Below are 18,209 nucleotides of genomic sequence, written 5' to 3'. Positions count from 1 at the left end.
AATAAAGATTATAGGGAAACAGTCTACCTTTCTTTACAAGGCCTCGATTTACATCCCTGAAATGTCAAGTTTTGCTATTACAATGAAGTCCTGTTGAGGACAGAGCTGGCTTTTTATCACCACTTAAAATCTAATTAATCCGTATTGAAGCACAAAGATTTCTGTTGTATTTAGGGTGAGGGGTCATAGAGCCTTCTTTGTTCATCCGCAGACTTGTAATCATCAGGCACTGGAAGGTAACAGATCAAATCTTGATCAGAAAGCCTAACCCATGGTTTAGCAGAGTCCTTCGTCCTTTACATGAAACATTATATTCATGAAGAACAAAAAAGTGTTTCAGAGTTTTCAAAGGGTTAATATCTAAGCTTATATTCAGGGCACAAAGAACTAAGATCATCATAGCTCCAACCACCACAAAAGGTATCAGCCCTTAGAGAGACATTCCTCCTAAAGCTTTCTGGACTGTGCTCTTCTAATGGCTTTAGTCTACAGAACTGTGATGCAATTAAATGGCATTTTTTTCTCTCTGTTTGGATGGTTTCTATCCTGTCTCACTACCTATTTACCTGACTGGAAAAATCTCGCTTTAGAGTTAAATGAATTCGAGACCTGGACCATGGGACTCTGGCAAGTTTGTGTTTCCCAAGAGGAAGGGGGAATTCAATGTAAGGATTTTGATTCTTTCTTGGCTTTGCCTCCAGAGTTTAGGATTTCTAGGATTTTGATGTTTGTTTCAAATGGATTAGGACTTTTGGGCTTCTTGCTTTCAGGTTTTGGGTTGGACTGTTTGAAGATCGGTGAAAGACAACAGGAACTAAAGAAACGGCTATTACTGCTTGGAGGAATACTCTTCTGGATATCAGCAATTACAGTCATGGCCCCAGTTTCTTGGGTTGCTCACACTGTAGTCGAGGAAAATATGGATGAGAATATCCCAGAGATTATTCCCAAGTGGGACTTGGGGGAAGCACTGTTTGTTGGCTGGTTTGCTGGAATATGTCTTATACTAGGAGGGTCACTACTTAATTGCACTGTCTGTTCATCGGAAGTCCATCCATCCTCAGTCCATTACACAGTAACAGAAATGCAAGATCACTGTCAACACTTGGAAACTGAAAATAGTCCTGAAAATCTAGGAGTTTAAGTAGTACAGACAGTCTTCTCTTTCTTTTCAGAACTCTAGCACAAGGCAGAAGCTTGTTCCAATAATGATTCAAAGGACCCTTTGTTACTTAGCTGATTCATTAAAGTTGTGTGTCTAATTCTTTCTTCCTGTAATTGTTCTTTCAACGTAGTGTCGTCGCTCCGGGGGGCAAAACTGTTTTGTTTTGCAGCAGGACATTAAAGCTATCATGACTGTATGGAAGAACCACTACTTTGTTTTGCTATTAAAGCTGAACTGTAGACCCCCAAAATGTATAAGGTTGCTCTCTCGTATGTTGCTTAAGAGCCAAAAATGTTAAGTTTCCTTTTCATGCGAAGCCAATTAAGTGGAATTCAAAGGCTTTGACTCCCTATGGCACAACCATCCACCTATCTGATCCAGTAACATTTTCATGATCTAGAGTATTTCCCACCTCTACAAATACCCTCAAAATACTTGTGTTCCGGGTATAGACTTTTGCTACAGAGAGAAGGAGATCTCTGTGTAAGAACTGTGTTTCTTTATCCAGGAAAATTCCCAAAACTCTAAAAAGACTGGCAGAGATCTCGTTTTTTTTAAAGCACTCTTAGTTTCTGAAAAATGCTGCATGTAATTCACCAGCATCACAGGCCAGTGTCCCAAAACAGCTAGTCGTTTGTTATCCCAACCTACTATGGGGAAAACAAGACACAAAAGTTAACCTGGATGTTCTGGCACCTGCATATTTCAGATACAAAGAAAAAAATTAAAGAGCCAGGGGTGGCTGAAAAATACCTAGTTGAAAGAGTTAATCTGCTCATAAGCATTTGCTATTTTATAGAGTATAGGAACTGAGTTTTTAATCATGAATACTTGAACGGCATTCGGTGAAACTTTTATCATATATAGCAGTTCTTGTACATGTAATTAGTCTGATTTTAAACAAACATACTTCTTAAAACTTCGTAAAATAAATGCAGTATTTCTCACAGGCAGACCACCTTATTTGTTAAACTATATAAAGTTTGCATGGGCTTATCCAAATATACAGAATGTGAATTATTCAGGTTATGAATTATCATCCCAAACAATGAGCTAATTAAAAACATCCAGAACTATTAAAACTACTTAGTGAAAAGGGTTGGAGTATTGTTACCCCAATAGCGATAGAAAGGGCACTATTATTGAGTGTATGCTTTTCTGTTCAAAGACCAGCTATTTTCTGAAAAGCAAAACCAATGGAATATGAGCCCAGCTGCAGCCACATCTTTGAATTACTGATTTATCACGTTATTTCTCTATACTCAAAGCAAATCCACAAGAAACCAGATCAAAGGAAATCTGTCAAAAGTCCTTTTACGAAATAGCATATAAAAGGAGGGAATTATTTCACAGCTTACAAAGTTTATGTTTAGCGCAACAAGCACTAAACAGAAAATGTATCTGTAGTAGTTGGTAGAGATATTCCTGAAGCGTTTGGACTCTATTATTAAAATGGATTTAGCCCACATAAGTAGGATGCAATTAGCTGGAATTTTATTATTTTTGTTAGGATAGGTTTTTACTGGTGCTTATAATAATTTGTCAGACTGGAAAAAAATCTCAATTTGGATGTAAATGAACTGGAGACCTGGGACTTGGGACTCTGGCAAACCCGTACTGTTCAAGACGAATCAAGAGGAACACAGTGTAAGGACTTTGATTCTTTATTAGTTTTGCCTGCAGAGTTCAGGATTTTAGTGTCTACATCGAATGGGCTTGGGCTTTTGAGTCTCCTGATCTCTAGTTTTTGGACTGCCTGAAAATGGGAGCTTCGCAACATGAACTAAAAGAAATGACTGTTTACTGCATAAAGGAATACTTTTATGGATATCTGGAATCTGAACCTTACCCCCAGTTTCTTGCGTTACCCATGTTATGGCACAAACATTTTGGAATGAGGCTATTCTGGAGATTGTCCCAGATGGGAATTCGGGGGTGCACTATTTTCTGGCTGGTTTGGTAGATTCTTTGTGATACAAGGAATCATTACTTATATGCACAGCTTGTTCAGCTAAAGATCGCGAATAGTCAGTTAGGTATCTTGAATTTCTGCCACTGCATAACAATCAACTTTTGTAAATCGGAAATATAGATCTGAACATTTAAGAGACTTTAAGAAGGGCAGATACCCGTTTCCTTTCAAACTCGACGAGAAGAATCAAACTTTTCAGTTGAGGATTTGTAGGTTTATCTGACACAGACGAACCACCTCACCTACAAGGTGTTAGATTTTTAAAAAACTTTGTTATTCCCTTTAATCACCAAGTTAGAACACTGCACCCTTCCTGCAAGTCCGGTAAACCATTTTCATGTTCACTGTGGAGAGAAAAAACAATTGAGACTTAACAGTGATTAGACTAATTACTTTGGTTGTATCTGCCGATATGATAATACAGTTTATGACTGTACATATCTGGTAAATAAAATACAAAATCATAATATATGGATGTTTAGTTTAAAAAGTTACCACACATTTTCACGTGTTGATCAATGTATCTGTCATATAAAAATAACTTACTATGGATCTAAAGTATGAGTTCTGGATTTTCTATTATGGAATATAGGCTTGATTCTATTCAATTAAATGGAAAAAAAACCTCCCAGTGACTTAACTGAGCAAGAATTTTTTCTTTGACTTGCGTATTTCCAACACTTAAGAAGCCTAAATAGTTTGCATTGGTGGATTTGCTGTGACAAGAAGGTAATGGGCAAGAAAGTTCTCGGTGTCCATTAAAAATGTTTATGCAAGACCTAGTGGGGTAGATCCTCAGGTGGTGCAAGGAGTCATAGCTCCACTGACTTCAGCAGAGCTATGGCCATTTACACCGTCTGACGCTCTACCTCAGTCTCTCTGTTCTCTCATGTGCTAGGGTGACAGAGAGCAGAGGAGGGAGGTTAATGTGGGAAAGTGGAGTCCAGAGTTCCATGCCTATCTCATGTCACATGTAAATATATTTTTTGTACTATCAGTTTATACAGACCTCAATTTTCTCTATCACTAAAGCACCACACGCATTGGCACAAACTGTAGCTCATAAGAGCCTCAGGCCTAGAATACATTCCAGGACAATACAGAGCTGTGTTGCCTGCATGTGGAAGTTTGCACTTTGGATGGTTGTGGTCATAGCTATTATACACCACTTTAATGAGCAGTGAATCTACTTGGACATTAACACTGGAGTTTAAGTGAAAACCGATGAGAGCACTTCCATTAGCATGATATGCCACGATCCTAAGGACTAGCAGTGATTGACGTTAACACTGCAGTGACTTTCTGAAGACAACAAAAATAGTAAGTGAACATCTACTTTTGCAAAGAGCTCAGAAACAGCCCAGGAATCAAAGATTTCACTAAAATTAAACACTAGTCTACAAAACGGCTTTGTTAACGTTTTTTATTTTTTTTCAAATCACTGAAACACATTGAAAGTGCAGAGACAAAAGTTAATCTATGTGATGTATTTGCATACTTTTACAGACAAAATTAGAACAGAAACACATTCGGAGTATAACCTGATTAAATATTTAGTTCAGTCCTGAGCATTCGATGCTTAATACAGTATAAACATAGCAACAGTAAAAAAGATTTTAAAATTATTTGATTTGTATCCTAGAACAATTTCTGCTGAACTTCATTCATAATATTGTTTTGTACCTGTAATACTTAATTTTGATTACACAATTGCAATTACATACTGATAACTGAAACACGAGAACTAATTACTCCATTTGTTATTCCCTGTACAGGGTAAACTCTAATTCTTCAAGAGTGAGATTTATAAATCTGAACTTCATGGTTTGTTCATACCCACTTTTAGTTCAGTCTATTGAATGTTTCAGCAGTGTGAATAATTTGAATTAGTAAAAAACAAAACCCCCACAACTGTTAAAAGCTGCCTATAAATAAGTTTGTAACGCTACTAATGAGTTGGAAAGTGAGGAGAAAGAGCTGATATGTTTAAGTCTGTCTCATTTTAAAAATGAGCAAATTTTGCAAACTAAAGCCATCAGAACTTGACCGTCTTGGCCACACCCAATCAGAATTTATTTTTTTATACTCCTCTGAAGGTTATTCAACATATACACAAACAGCAGCTAGTCTGGCAAGAATTTAGAAAGCTGTAAATATTTCCCACAATAGTTTAACATCAAACATTTTAAATGGCCAGAACTGAACTATATTTAACAGAACATAAATAAGACTGTAAATAAATAAAAAAATAAATCATACGGTACAATTCTACACATCCTACCAACACTTTATATAATCAAACTGAGAAGCTGAAACAGTCAACCTTCGTTTCACCTCTACAGTAAATGTCAAACTTCTGTTTTTAAAGTTTGACCTCACAAGCATGAATCATATCTTCTTGTTTCTAGTAGTCGTGTGTGTGTGTGTGTGTGTGTGTGTGTGTGTGTGTGTGTGTGTGTGTTAAAAGAACAGCAATAAATGGATATCCATGAAGAATGATGCTCAGCCAGTTGGCCTGACTGGCACTTGTTCAGAACTGTGTGGCCTCCAGTTATACATTTATTATTTCAAATCCTTTAAATGTATTTGTGTATCACAAGAAAATCCTTGGTGTGTTTAACAAAAAAGATTCTAGGCACAGAATTTTCTTACCTTGACATTCGCAAACATATTGTAGCTATGTTCTCTTCATCTTTCAACAAGGCTAATTACTTTCTGGAAAAGTGAAGTGCTATGTATAGGTGGCTTGTCAATATAATCTGTAGGTTAAGGACAAAGATTCTATCCATAGAATAAAAAAAAACCTTTGAATTTAACATTTTTTTCAAAAACCTTCAGAGATTAGGTACTGCAGATACAAGTTGAGTTACATTGTTTTGGCTATAAGATCAACCACAAAGTTTTGTTTTACCCAACAGCATGTTGTAGATGCTTTATTCCAGATCTGATGCAGTCGCATGCTTCCCCAGGGACGATGACAAGCACATCCACATTGTGAAACAAAAAGGTCTGGTCAGATAAGTGAAAATTCTATTTTGATAGATATCTTGTGCACATTTACTCCTTAAGTTTGTTCAACTTGAACCATCATTATTCTGAAAAACAGCTTGTGTTTCATTTACTTAAAAAAAGGTAATGAGAACTGGAGTACATACCCAACTGAAATAGTTTATGGTTTCTAGGTCACAGATTTTTCCAGCATGGATTTCTACACCAACAATACTTCCGGTACTAGCGTCAGTGGATTCAATTTGAATTTGATGGGTAGTTTTTCCTCTTCTGACAACAGCACGGGTTTAATTTTTCATGAACCTGATCTTTTTGACATACTGCTTGTTGACAAAAGTAGACAACATTTAGGTCAAAAGGTTACATTTAAACGTAAGATTTGACAGCGCAGTGGTATGACTACTCATCTATAAACACTTTGATGTGAATTTGATTCAGCTTCAGTTTCAGAAAGCAGCTGCCCTTTTGGTAGTGTCACTGTTAAGAGGTTTTAGGGTTACTGGTCTGCCCTTTCCCCTCCCCACCTTGCAGATGCAAAGTACTGTACAGTGCAGCCCAAAGTACTGTACATTCACAAAATTATACTCCTGCACTCAGTACTCCACCTTTCTTTCTTCACAGAAATAAAAAGGACAGTCAGGAAATGGTTTTCAGAAACAAAATCCCAACGTAGGTGATGGAAATCTAAACTGCACCTGTTACGAGGCAGCCTTGCTGTTTTGGAAAGGAGCTTGCATTCATGGTTAATTTCAAACTATAAAAGTCACACTTGTACAAAAATATTGCATGGCATAACAGCCATCTTCACAGTCTGCTCACGTGAAAATAGTGAAAAGACAAACAATCTTCTGTTGAACGTAATATTTCTCAACACAGTGCGGTTCAACAGGATACACACTTTCCTTTGTTCCATCTTTACAAAATAAGAGCACACATGCGATACATACAAACTGTACAAAATTAGCATCCATGTACCAGAAGTGTTCCACTTTGGTTTTCTGCTAGTTGTGGTTTGTTTGTTTGTTTGTTTGGTGCCTTTTAACAGACAAGAACTCAGTTCGCTGTATTTTACAAATGAACATCTTTATAGTCGGATGTAAAATAGAAGATCTGTAAAAGCAAGAGGTTCTAACTACAAAACGTTCATCTAAAAAGATGAGCGAGTGGAAAAATACTTCAGTGAAAAATGTAATTATATATCATCTCCTGGTAGGGATGGTATGTTGATCTTCGCTCTTGTGAAGTAAGCTATCTTCTCCCTAGAATTAGAAAATAAGTTTAAGGAAACCTTTAAAGTGATCAGCAGCTAAAATACCACAAGAACTCCAACAGCTTCAGTATGTGATGAATAACGTAAGAGAACAGCTCTTTAAACTATCGGTTTTATGCAAAAATTTCAAGTACAAATAATTTATTCTATTGACTAAAATCCTTAGGGTCAGTGCTTTCAAGGTATCCAATGAATATGCTTGCAGAGAACGCTGTTGCCAGAGAAGTCTGAAATGAAGGGCCTATATTATGCACACTTATCAAAAGAGAGAGAAGCTCCAGTGGGAACAAAAAATGAAGCTTCTCAGTACAGCAGCGGCAGCAACAAAAACTCGTAATCATAACATTGCGATCATGGTAACCATATATCCTAATATGGCATTAAAAGGGGAACAGTCACTGCTAAAAGAGCGTTTGACATCTGATCCAGACTTTGAGAAAGAAAATTAGTGGAAGGGAAAAACAGGGCAGGAGTAACAAGCTGCATGAATTCCCTCAAAAAGAGGTAGGTAGAATTGTCACTATATGTTCCAGTTGCTTCCCCAGGCCTATCATCATCACCTCAGCCTTATCTGGATTACGCTTCAGTTAGCTAGCTAGCTAGCTCTCATGCATGTACCAGTCTCACCCAGATACTGAACCGGCTTTCAACAGCACTGCATGGCTTATAAGGGAAAGATACAGAGCTCAATGTCATCAGCATGCAGAAAGAACCTCCCCATTAGCCCTCTCAGTAGTCCAATGGACACGATGAATGAGATAGGGACAAAAGAGAGCCTTGAACTCCACAAGCCATTGCCCCTAGGAGATAAAGAGCCACACTACTCTTGGGGAGTACTTGGCAAAGGAAGGAACAGCGGCACCAAAGAGCAGTTGTGCCTACTCTTGCTACAGTCTACAGCAAATCTGTAACATTTCATAATGAACAGCATTGAAAACAGCAGATTTATCAGCTCAGGCACCAGGATCTTCACACTTCAGTAGGAGATCATCCACCGTTACTACCAATGCCAGCCCTGTACCCACGTTTGTACCAGATTGAAAAGTTTCAAGCAGATCTGGGGCATCTAGATACTCTTAATTGTCTCTATCACCTTAACCAAAAATGGGAGACTAGACAGCCGGTGGCATTTAACCATATTGCCAATGTTGCATATTGGTTTCCTGAGCAAAGGTTGCGCAACAGCTCCCTGAACAGATACCACCTACATGACCTGTCGGAAGGAGGGGGTTGACAAGCTCCACTAACAACAGACCGACTACTCTCCTGCTGACCCTTACCAGCCAAGAAGGAAGTGAATTCAAAGAGACAGCAAAACACCTCTAATCTCTCTCATTGAATTGGACTGAACTTGACTCCAGTTCCTGCCACTCATTCACAGTAGCAGGCAGCCAAGCCCAAATCTGCTCACTTTTATTCACAACATATCCCTCATAACTAGAGGAACTTTATCAACTACCCCAGGAAGGCAGCTCTGATCAACAAGCTCTCTGTCACCCAAACCTAATCTATTGATTGAGACGTTTTGGATGATATGGCAGAGGCAAAGAATCTTTACTTTGCCTCCCACATAACCATGGCATAAGAATTTAAAGACTCTTTATGACTCTATCTCTGAACATCAGCCCCAGATTTCCGTCTCTGGAGACTTTGCTGTCTTCATTCTCACTTCACCCATGATAGGTTATCTACAGACGAAGGAAATCCATGAGGGCAAAGCCAGATAAGATGGTGCATAGGACACAACGTATATGTAACCTTCTGCCTGTCAGAGTTGGCAGCAACAAGGGCCGGGTTCAGTATCTAGGGGTTCCATTCCAATAACATAATGCAAACCGGCTCGAGCCCCCACCCAGTGACCTGGGACAAATTTATACCACCCCTGCTGGGCGCCTCCAGGAGGCAGTACTTCCCCTCTCACAAGCGCATAGTCTGAATGCAGCAAAAAGCCTTTTAATAACAGAGAGAAACAATGTGGCATTATGTTGGGGAAACAACACCAACGGGATTCATAACACAACCCATGAGCAAAAATCCACCCCAAGCAAATTGGGGCGTGTCCTTTCCCTTTGGTTCTTGAGTCCAGCAACCCAAAATCACCCAAAGTCCCAAAAGTCCAACGACCCAAAAGTCTCTGTCCCTGATCAGAGTTCAAAAGTTTATCTGCAGAGTTTTACCTTCCAACCTGGGTGAAGATTGGGGGAGGAGGAGGTGAAGGAGCACCTTACGTGGTCCAAGCTGATGGCCCCACCTCTCCCTGGGGCTCCGCTCTGCCAGCTGCCCCATGAGCTGCTCTAGGCATCTGACAAACTGCTCTGCTCCACCAGCCGCTCTGGTCGCCATCCCGCAAACTGCTCTGCAGTATAGCTTCAGGCTCCCCCACTACTTAACACAACACTCAGTGATTTCAGCTCTTAGTAAGTTTAGCTCTTTTGTGACTTCAGCTTGTAGTAGGGGAGCCTCAGTGCTCGTGCACCATTGGCCCAAAGTGAATTCAGCTCAGCAGCCTGTAACTAGGCTCCTAATGGAATCAAAATTAGCTCTGATATTCCACAGTGGAGAGAGGAGGCAGTGCAATTAGCATGTAAGGCCCTCACGAGGGGGCCCATGCCACCAAGTATTAATACCTGTCCCCAGCCTCTCTCAAGTCACAGAGTTTTGGAACCCATATCCCTTGCCTAGCAAGTGCTCCTTAGTTGACGGCGAGTCCCTCCGTCATAACAAAAGGCCAAGTACAGGTCCACTGTCCTTGATACCCATAATCAGGGTAATAACAATTTATTATTCCTGCCCCAATAACAGAGACACTGGGGATCCCACGGCAGCCAAAGTGACCATTTTGGCAGCAATTGGCTCATGCTAGGCGGGGTGGGTGTGCCTATGCAAATGAGATTGGCCCCTGAAGTTCTTTTCCACAACTTGCCACACCTCACCACCAGATGTCAGGGTGGAGCTCATCCTGACTCTGCTTACATATAGATTATGGATGATAAAAGTTTACAATATTCTACCAACCCCTCAATAGTGATCTTTCACAGGAATATCTTCCCACAGAGCCTCCTAGAGGTGCTCTACTTTCATTAGTTTTTGAGTGGGGACCATTAAAACAGGTCCATCGCCTGACAGGATAGGCGTGCCCTAAACTCAAACTATAGGGGGCTATTTCCCCAGTACATGGAGCCTGGATTCCAACTGCCTAAGCTTGAGCTCCAGTTCAAAACACTCGGTCAAGAGTGCAACTATCTGAACTGAGCCAGTAGCTACCAGTTCACATAGTTACATGGCCATCAGGAACTTCGGAGATGATACCAAGGTTTTATCGTCCCGATGGATGTTGAAGTCATTGTGTAACTATCTGCCTCAATTCCTCCAACAACACTACGGTTAGGAGCTTCCATAGTTCATGCCAAGATCTGGGAGAGCAATGGGTTGATTAGCACTCTGACAAAGTTCCTCCTCTGCCTTGGTGGGTCCTGCGCTTATTGGTGGATTTGCTCACCTCAGAGGTTCACGGCAGCCCTCAGTTTGGACACTTTCAAGGCTCAAATCTGCCGTTCATTCAGTTAGCCTCATCACTGGCCAGCATGGGGAAAAGGAAGAACAACAATCCCTTCAGTCTCTGCTGATCCACCTAATGGATTGGGGAACAGGCCAGAGACCTTCCCCTCTGTTGGAACCCACAGTCCAGGTCAACTCCTCCGGTATCAAGTTGGGAGAATGGAGGGATGGGGGGAACCCGGGCCCGCCCTCTACTCCGGGTTCCAGCCCAGGGCCCTGTGGATTGCAGCTGTCTACAGTGGCTCCTGTAACAGCTGCGTGACAGCTATAACTCCCTGGGCTACTTCCCCATGGCCTCCTCCCAACACCTTCTTTATCCTCACCATAGGACCTTCCTTCTGATGTCTGATAATGCCTGTACTGCTCAGTCTTCCAGTAGTATGCCCTCTCACTCTCGGCTCCTTGCGCCTCTTGCTCCCAGCTCCTTGCACACACACAAACTGAAGTGAGCTCCTTTTTTAAAAAACCCAGGTGCCCTGATTAGCCTGCCTGTCTTAATTGATGCTGGCAGCTTCTTGATTGGCTGCAGGTGTTCTAATCAGCCTGTCTGCCTTAATTGTTTCCAGAAAGTTCCTGATTGTTCTGGAAACTTCCCTGTTACCTTACCCAGGGAAAAGGGACCTCCTTAACCTGGGGCTAATATATCTGCCTTCTAGCACTCTCTTGTAGCCATCTGCCCTGACCCTGTCACAGCACCCAAAAATTAGTCACAAATTAACTCCATTCCAAGACACACACACACACACACAGAAGATAAAGACAATATATTTTATCCAATTTTGCAGTGAGTGACTGCTGTATTCTGAGTTGGAGGCAAACAGCATGGCCATACTACCTCCCTGATCATTCTTCTTAGGTTGATTCTGTACTAAATAGCTGGCTGCTGCATCAGAATGGATCCATCAGTATTATCCTACCAGCTTTTGGTGATGCAAGCAAGATCAGGTACTTCATCCTTCAGTCACCACAGGTGACACTATTCACCACCAATCTTGCATTTAACAGCATGAGCCTAAGGCTAGAACCACAGCCTCTTAAGAGCTAATGAAAGGCAAAACCAACAGAAATGAAATTTATAAGATTTCATTTCTGCTTTACGCTGAACAAAACCCATAAACAATCTCTATCTGCCTTGTTTCTCCCTTGTGACTGTCAAAAGGGACTAGAGCGGGCCAAAGCCTCCCAGCCAGCCATCCAATTATGATGTCAGTTGTGAGGATTTCCTGATCAAACAGATACTGCCTTAACAGAGAGAAGAAGAGAAGAGCGGCTAGTCCTGTAGGAAAAGAGGAAGAGTTAATGGAGACTACACCAACTATGAGCCCCAGGAGGATACAGGATGGGTTAAAGAGGATTACAAGGGAGAATAGGAATGGAAAGATCTTGCAGCCAGAGGGAACAGGGGATAGACTGGAGAATAGCACCGTCACCAGGAAAAGGCAGGTCTATGTGATTGGGGACTCTTTACTGAGAAGAATAGATAGGTCTGTAACCAGAGCTGATCCAGAGAATAGGAGGGTGTGCTGTCTTCCAGGTGCTAAAATACGGGATGTAGACCTGAGGTTGAAAAGGATTCTAAAGGGAGCAGGAAAGAATCCCCTAATTATCCTTCATGTGAAACAAATGATACGGCTAGAGTCTCGCTGGAAAGTATTAAGGGACACTATGCTAGGCTGGGGAAGATGCTTAAGGAAATTGAGGCTCAGGAGATCTTTAGTGGGATTCTGCCTGTTCCTAGAGAAGGGCAACAAATGTGTGACAAGATTATGACTATCAACAGATGGCTTAGGCAGTGGTGCTATAAGGAGGGCTTTGGGATGTATGGCCACTGGGAGGCATTCATGGACAGAGGACAGTTCTCTCGGGATGGACTTCATCTGAGTAGGGAAGGAAATAGACTTCTAGGATGGAGGGTGGCACAACTGTTTAAGAGAGCTTTAAACTAGGAATTTGGGGGAGATGGTTGGGAGATGTCCAGGTAATCTCCATGCCGGATTTTAGCATTGGGAGGAAAGAAAACGAAGTAAGAGAGGATACAGCCATGGGTAGGAGGAAGGGCAGTGTAGATACCAGTCTAATAGGTTATACTGGCTGTAGAATGACCGGGCCTAATAGGGTACAGAATGTGAGTGAGGCCAAACAGCAAAAATTAAGATGTTTGTACACCAATGTGAGGAGCCTAGGTAACAAAATGGAGGAACTAGAGCTACTGGTGCAGGAAGTGAAAGCAGATATTATAGGGATAACAGAAACATGGTGGAATAGTAGTCATGACTGGACTACAGGTATCGAAGGGTATGTGCTGTTTAGGAAAGACCGAAATAAAGGTAAAGGTGGTGGAGTAGCATTGTATATCAATGATGAGGTAGAATGTAAAGAAATAAGAAGCGATGAAATGGATAAGACTGAGTCCATCTGGGCAAAAATTACATTGGGGAAGAAAACCATTAGAGCCTTCCCTGGGATAGTGCTTGGGGTGTGCTGTAGACCGCCAGGATCTAATTTGGATATGGATAGAGCCCTTTTTAATGTGTTCAATAAAGTAAATACTAAAGGAAACTGTGTGATCATGGGAGACTTTAACTTCCCAGATAGAGACTGGAGGACGATTGCTAGTAATAATAATAGGGCTCAGATTTTCCTAGATGCGATAGCTGATGGATTCCTTCAGCAAGTAGTTGCTGAACCGACTAGAGGGGATGCCATTTTAGATTTGGTTTTGGTGAGTAGTGAGGACCTCATAGAAGAAATGGTTGTAGGGGATAATCTTGGCTCAAGTGATCATGAGCTAATTCAGTTCAACGGAACGGAAGGATTAATGAAAATAAATCTGCAACTAGGGTTTTTGATTTCAAAAGGGCTGACTTTCAAAAATTAAGGAAATTAGTTAGGGAAGTGGATTGGACTGAAGAATTTATGGATCTAAAGGTAGAGGAGGCCTGGGATTATTTTAGATCAAAGCTGCAGAAGCTATCGGAAGCCTGCATCCCAAGAAAGGGGAAAAAATTCATAGGAGTTGTAGACCAAGCTGGATGAGCAAGCATCTCAGAGAGGTGATTAAGAAAAAGCAGAAAGCATACAGGGAGTGGAAGAAGGGAGGGATCAGCAAGGAAAGCTACCTTATTGAGGTCAGAACATGTAGGGATAAAGTGAGACAGGCTAAAAGTCAAGTAGAGTTGGAACTTGCAAAGGGAATTAAAACCAATAGTAAAAGGTTCATTAGCCATATAAATAAGAAGAAAACAAGGAAAGAAGAAGGGGGACCGCTAAACACTGAGGATGGAGTGGAGGTCAAGGATAATCTAGACATGGCCCAATATCTAAACAAATACTTTGCCTCAGTCTTTAATAAGACTAAAGAGGATCTTAGGGATAATGGTAGCATGACAAATGGGAATGAGGATATGGAGGTAGACATTACCATATTTGAGGTAGAAGCAAAACTCAAACAGCTTAATGGGACTAAATTGGGGGGCCCAGATAATCTTCATCCAATAATATTAAAGGAATTGGCACAAGAAATTGCAAGCCCATTAGCAAGAATTTTTAATGAATCTGTAAACTCAGGGGCTGTACCGTATGATTGGAGAATTGCTAACATAGTTCCTATTTTTAAGAAAGGGGAAAAAAAGTGATCCGTGTAATTATAGGCCTGTTAGTTTGACATCTGTAGTATGCAAGGTCTTGGAAAAAATTTTGAAGGAGAAGGTAGTTAAGGACATTGAAGTCAATGGTAAATGGGACAAAATACAACATGGTTTTACAAAAGGAAGATCGTGCCAAACCAACCTGATCTCAAAAAGAAAAGGAGTACTTGTGGCACCTTAGAGACTAACCAATTTATTTGAGCATGAGCTTTCGTGAGCTACAGCTCACTTGATCTCCTTCTTTGAGAAAGTAACAGATTTTTTAGATAAAGGAAACGCAGTGGATCTAATTTACCTAGATTTCAGTAAGGCATTTGATACCGTGCCACATGGGGAATTATTAGTTAAATTGGATAAGATGGGGATCAATAGGAAAATTGAAAGGTGGATAAGGAATTGGTTAAAGGGGAGACTACAACGGGTACTACTGAAAGGTGAACTGTCAGGCTGGAGGGAGGTTACCAGTGGAGTTCCTCAAGGATCGGTTTTGGGACCAATCTTATTTAATCTTTTTATTACTGACCTTGGCACAAAAAGTGGGAGTGTGCTAATCAAGTTTGCGGATGATACAAAGCTGGGAGGTATTGCCAATTTAGAGAAGGACAGGGATATCCTACAGGAGGATCTGGATGACCTTGTAAACTGGAGTAATAGTAATAGGATGAAATTTAATAGTGAGAAGTGTAAGGTCATGCATTTAGGGATTAATAACAAGAATTTTAGTTATAAGCTAGGGGCGCATGAATTAGAAGTAACGGACCAGGAGAAGGACCTTGGAGTATTGGTTGATCATAGAATGACTATGAGCCGCCAATGTGATATGGCCGTGAAAAAAGCTAATGCGGTCTTGGGATGCATCAGGAGAGGTATTTCCAGTAGGGATAAGAAGGTTTTAGTACCATTATACAAGGCACTGGTGAGACCTCACCTGGAATACTGTGTGCAGTTCTGGTCTCCCATGTTTAAGGAGGATGAATTCAAACTGGAGCAGGTACAGAGAAGGGCTACTAGGATGATCCGAGGAATGGAAAACCTGTCTTATGAAAGGAGACTCAAGGAGCTTGGCTTGTTTAGCCTAACTAAAAGAAGGTTGAGGGGAGATATGATTGCTCTCTATAAATATATCAGAGGGATAAATACCAGAGAGGGAGAGGAATTATTTAATCTCAGTACCAATGTGGACACAAGAACAAATGGATATAAACTGGCCACCAGGAAATTTAGACTAGAAATTAGATGAAGGTTTCTAACCATCAGAGGAGTGAAGTTTTGGAATAGCCTTCCAGGGGAAGCAGTGGGGGCAAAAGATCTATCTGGCTTTAAGATTAAACTCGATAAGTTTATGGAGGAGATGGTATGATGGGATAACATGGTTTTGGTAATTAAATATTCACGGTAAATAGGCCCAATGGCCTGTGATGGGATATCAGATGGGGTGGGATCTGAGTTACCCAGGAAAGAATTTTCTGTAGTATCTGGCTGATGAATCTTGCCCATATGCTCAGGGTTTAGCTGATCGCCATATTTGGGGTCGGGAAGGAATTTTCCTCCAGGGCAGATTGGAAGGTTTTTCACCTTCCTCTGTAGCATGGGCACGGGTCACTTGCTGGAGGATTCTCTGCTCCTTGAAGTCTTTAAACTACGATTTGAAGACTTCAATAGCACAAATATAGGTGTGAGGGTTTTTTTGCAGGAGTGGTGGGTGAAATTCTGTGGCCTGCATTGTGCAGGAGGTCAGACTAGATGATCATAATGGTCCCTTCTGACCTAAATATCTATGAATCTATGAAACACTAACTTAATTCACTATTATGTGTCCTAGATTGATTGGCATCTGGGAGATTTCTTAAAATTATGCCAAAGAATCTCTGTTAGCCCTGGTCTACACTCCAGGGTTAGGTCGATTTTATAATGAATGCATCTACACAAGAAACCCCGTTCCATCGACCTAAAGGGCTCTTAAAATTGACTTCTGTACTCCTCCCTGGCGAGGGAAGTAGCACTAAAATTGACCTTGCTGGGTCGAATTTGGGTAGTATGGATGCAAATCTACGTTATTGGCCTCCAGGAGCTATCCTAGAGTGCTCCAATGTGACAGTTTTGGACAGCACTTTCAACTCTGATGCACTAGCCAGGTACACAGGAAAAGCCCTGGGAACTTTTGAATTTCATTTCCCATTTGGTCAGCATGGAGAGCTCAGCAGCACAGGTGACCATGCAGTCTCCTCAGAATCGCAAACAAACTCCAGCATGCAGTGAAGGGGAGACACTGGATCTGATTGCCGTATGGGGAGAAGAATCTGTGCAGACAGAGCTCCGATCAAAAAGAAGAAATGCTAATATATATGCCAAATCGCACAGGGCCTGATGGACAGAGGCTACAACAGGGACACACAGCAGTGCCGCGTGAAAGTCAAGGAGCTCAGGCAAACCTACCAAATGACAAAGGAGGCAAATGGTTGCTCTGGGTCAGAGCCCCATACATGCCGCTTCTGTGAGCAGCTGCATGGCATTCTAGGAGGGGACCCTACCACTACCCCACCACTGTCTGTGGACACCTGCAAGGGGGGAGTCTCATGCAACATGGAGGAGGAGGAGGAGGAGAATGCATAGCAGGCAAGTGGTGAATCCATTCTCCCCAGAAGCCAGGACCTTTTCATCACCCTGGAGCCAATACCCTCCCAAGGCGAGATCCCCGACCCTGAAGGCAGAGAAGGCACCTCTGGTGAGTGCACATTTGTAACTACAGTACAGGGTTTAAAAGCAACAGTGTTTAATGTTTGATTTGCCCTGAAGACTTGGGATGCATTCGCGGTCAGTACAGCTGCTGGAAAAGTCTGTTCACGTGTCTGGGGATGGAACGGGAATCCTCCAGGGACATCTCCATGAAGCTCTAACCTAATCAGCAAACAGCGCCAGTAAGCTTTTTAATGTCTAAAGGCACACTCTACCACCATTCTGCACTTGCTCAGCCTATAGTTGAGCTGCTCCTTGCTACTGTCCAGGCTGCCTGTGTATAGCTTCATGAGCCATGGGAGCAAGGGGTAGGCTGGGTCCCCAAGGATAACTATTGGCATTTCAACATCCCCAAAAGTAATTTTATGGTCTGGAAATAAGTCCCTTCTTGCAGCTCTCAAACAGCCCAGAGTACCTAAAGATGCAAGCATCATGCACCTTTCCTGGCCATCCCACGCTGATGTCGGTGAAACGTCCCTTGTGATCCACCAGTGCTTGCAGCACCATTGAGAAGTATCCCTTGTGGTTTATGTACTGGTTGGCAAGGTGGTCCGGTGCCAAGATAGGGATATGCATTCCATCTAATGCCCCACCACAGTTAGGGAAACCCATTGCAAAGCCATCCACTATGACCTGCCCATTTCCCAGAGTGACTACCCTTGATAGCAGAATGTCAGTGATTGCATTGGCTACTTGAATCACAGCAGTCCCCACAGTAGATTTGCCCACTCCAAACGGATTCCCGACTGACTGGTAACAGTCAGGTGTTGCAAGCTTTCACAGGGCTATAGCCACTCACTTCTCAACTGTCAGGGCAGCTCTCATCTTGGTATTCTTGTGCTTCAGGGCAGG

The 18,209-nt window shown here is 41.8% G+C and overlaps 2 protein-coding genes and 1 pseudogene across 2 annotated transcripts in view; 2 read left to right on the top strand and 1 right to left on the bottom strand.

Annotated features, from left to right (window-relative positions):
* The first annotated feature begins 475 nt into the window (after positions 1–475).
* LOC140909987 (claudin-22-like) lies at positions 476–1,144 on the top strand. The gene has a single exon (XM_073340084.1). It carries the CDS (start codon positions 476–478, stop codon positions 1,142–1,144), a length of 669 nt encoding a protein of 222 aa, XP_073196185.1.
* A 1,497-nt stretch (positions 1,145–2,641) lies between these two features.
* LOC140910978 (claudin-22-like) lies at positions 2,642–3,180 on the top strand (annotated as a pseudogene).
* A 4,137-nt stretch (positions 3,181–7,317) lies between these two features.
* Positions 7,318–18,209, bottom strand: part of WWC2 (WW and C2 domain containing 2) — a 214,451-nt gene continuing 203,559 nt past the window's right edge. Inside the window, exon 23 of the mRNA XM_073341736.2 lies at positions 7,318–7,405. Coding sequence (XP_073197837.1) covers positions 7,339–7,405 — 67 coding nt within the window. The 3' untranslated portion in view covers positions 7,318–7,338. The remainder of the gene's footprint in view (positions 7,406–18,209) is intronic.

The sequence above is a fragment of the Lepidochelys kempii genome, chromosome 4 (assembly GCF_965140285.1).
Source record: "Lepidochelys kempii isolate rLepKem1 chromosome 4, rLepKem1.hap1, whole genome shotgun sequence".
In the NCBI taxonomy this organism is placed as follows: Eukaryota; Metazoa; Chordata; order Testudines; family Cheloniidae; genus Lepidochelys; species Lepidochelys kempii.
This window is presented reverse-complemented; position numbering and strand designations above follow the sequence as displayed.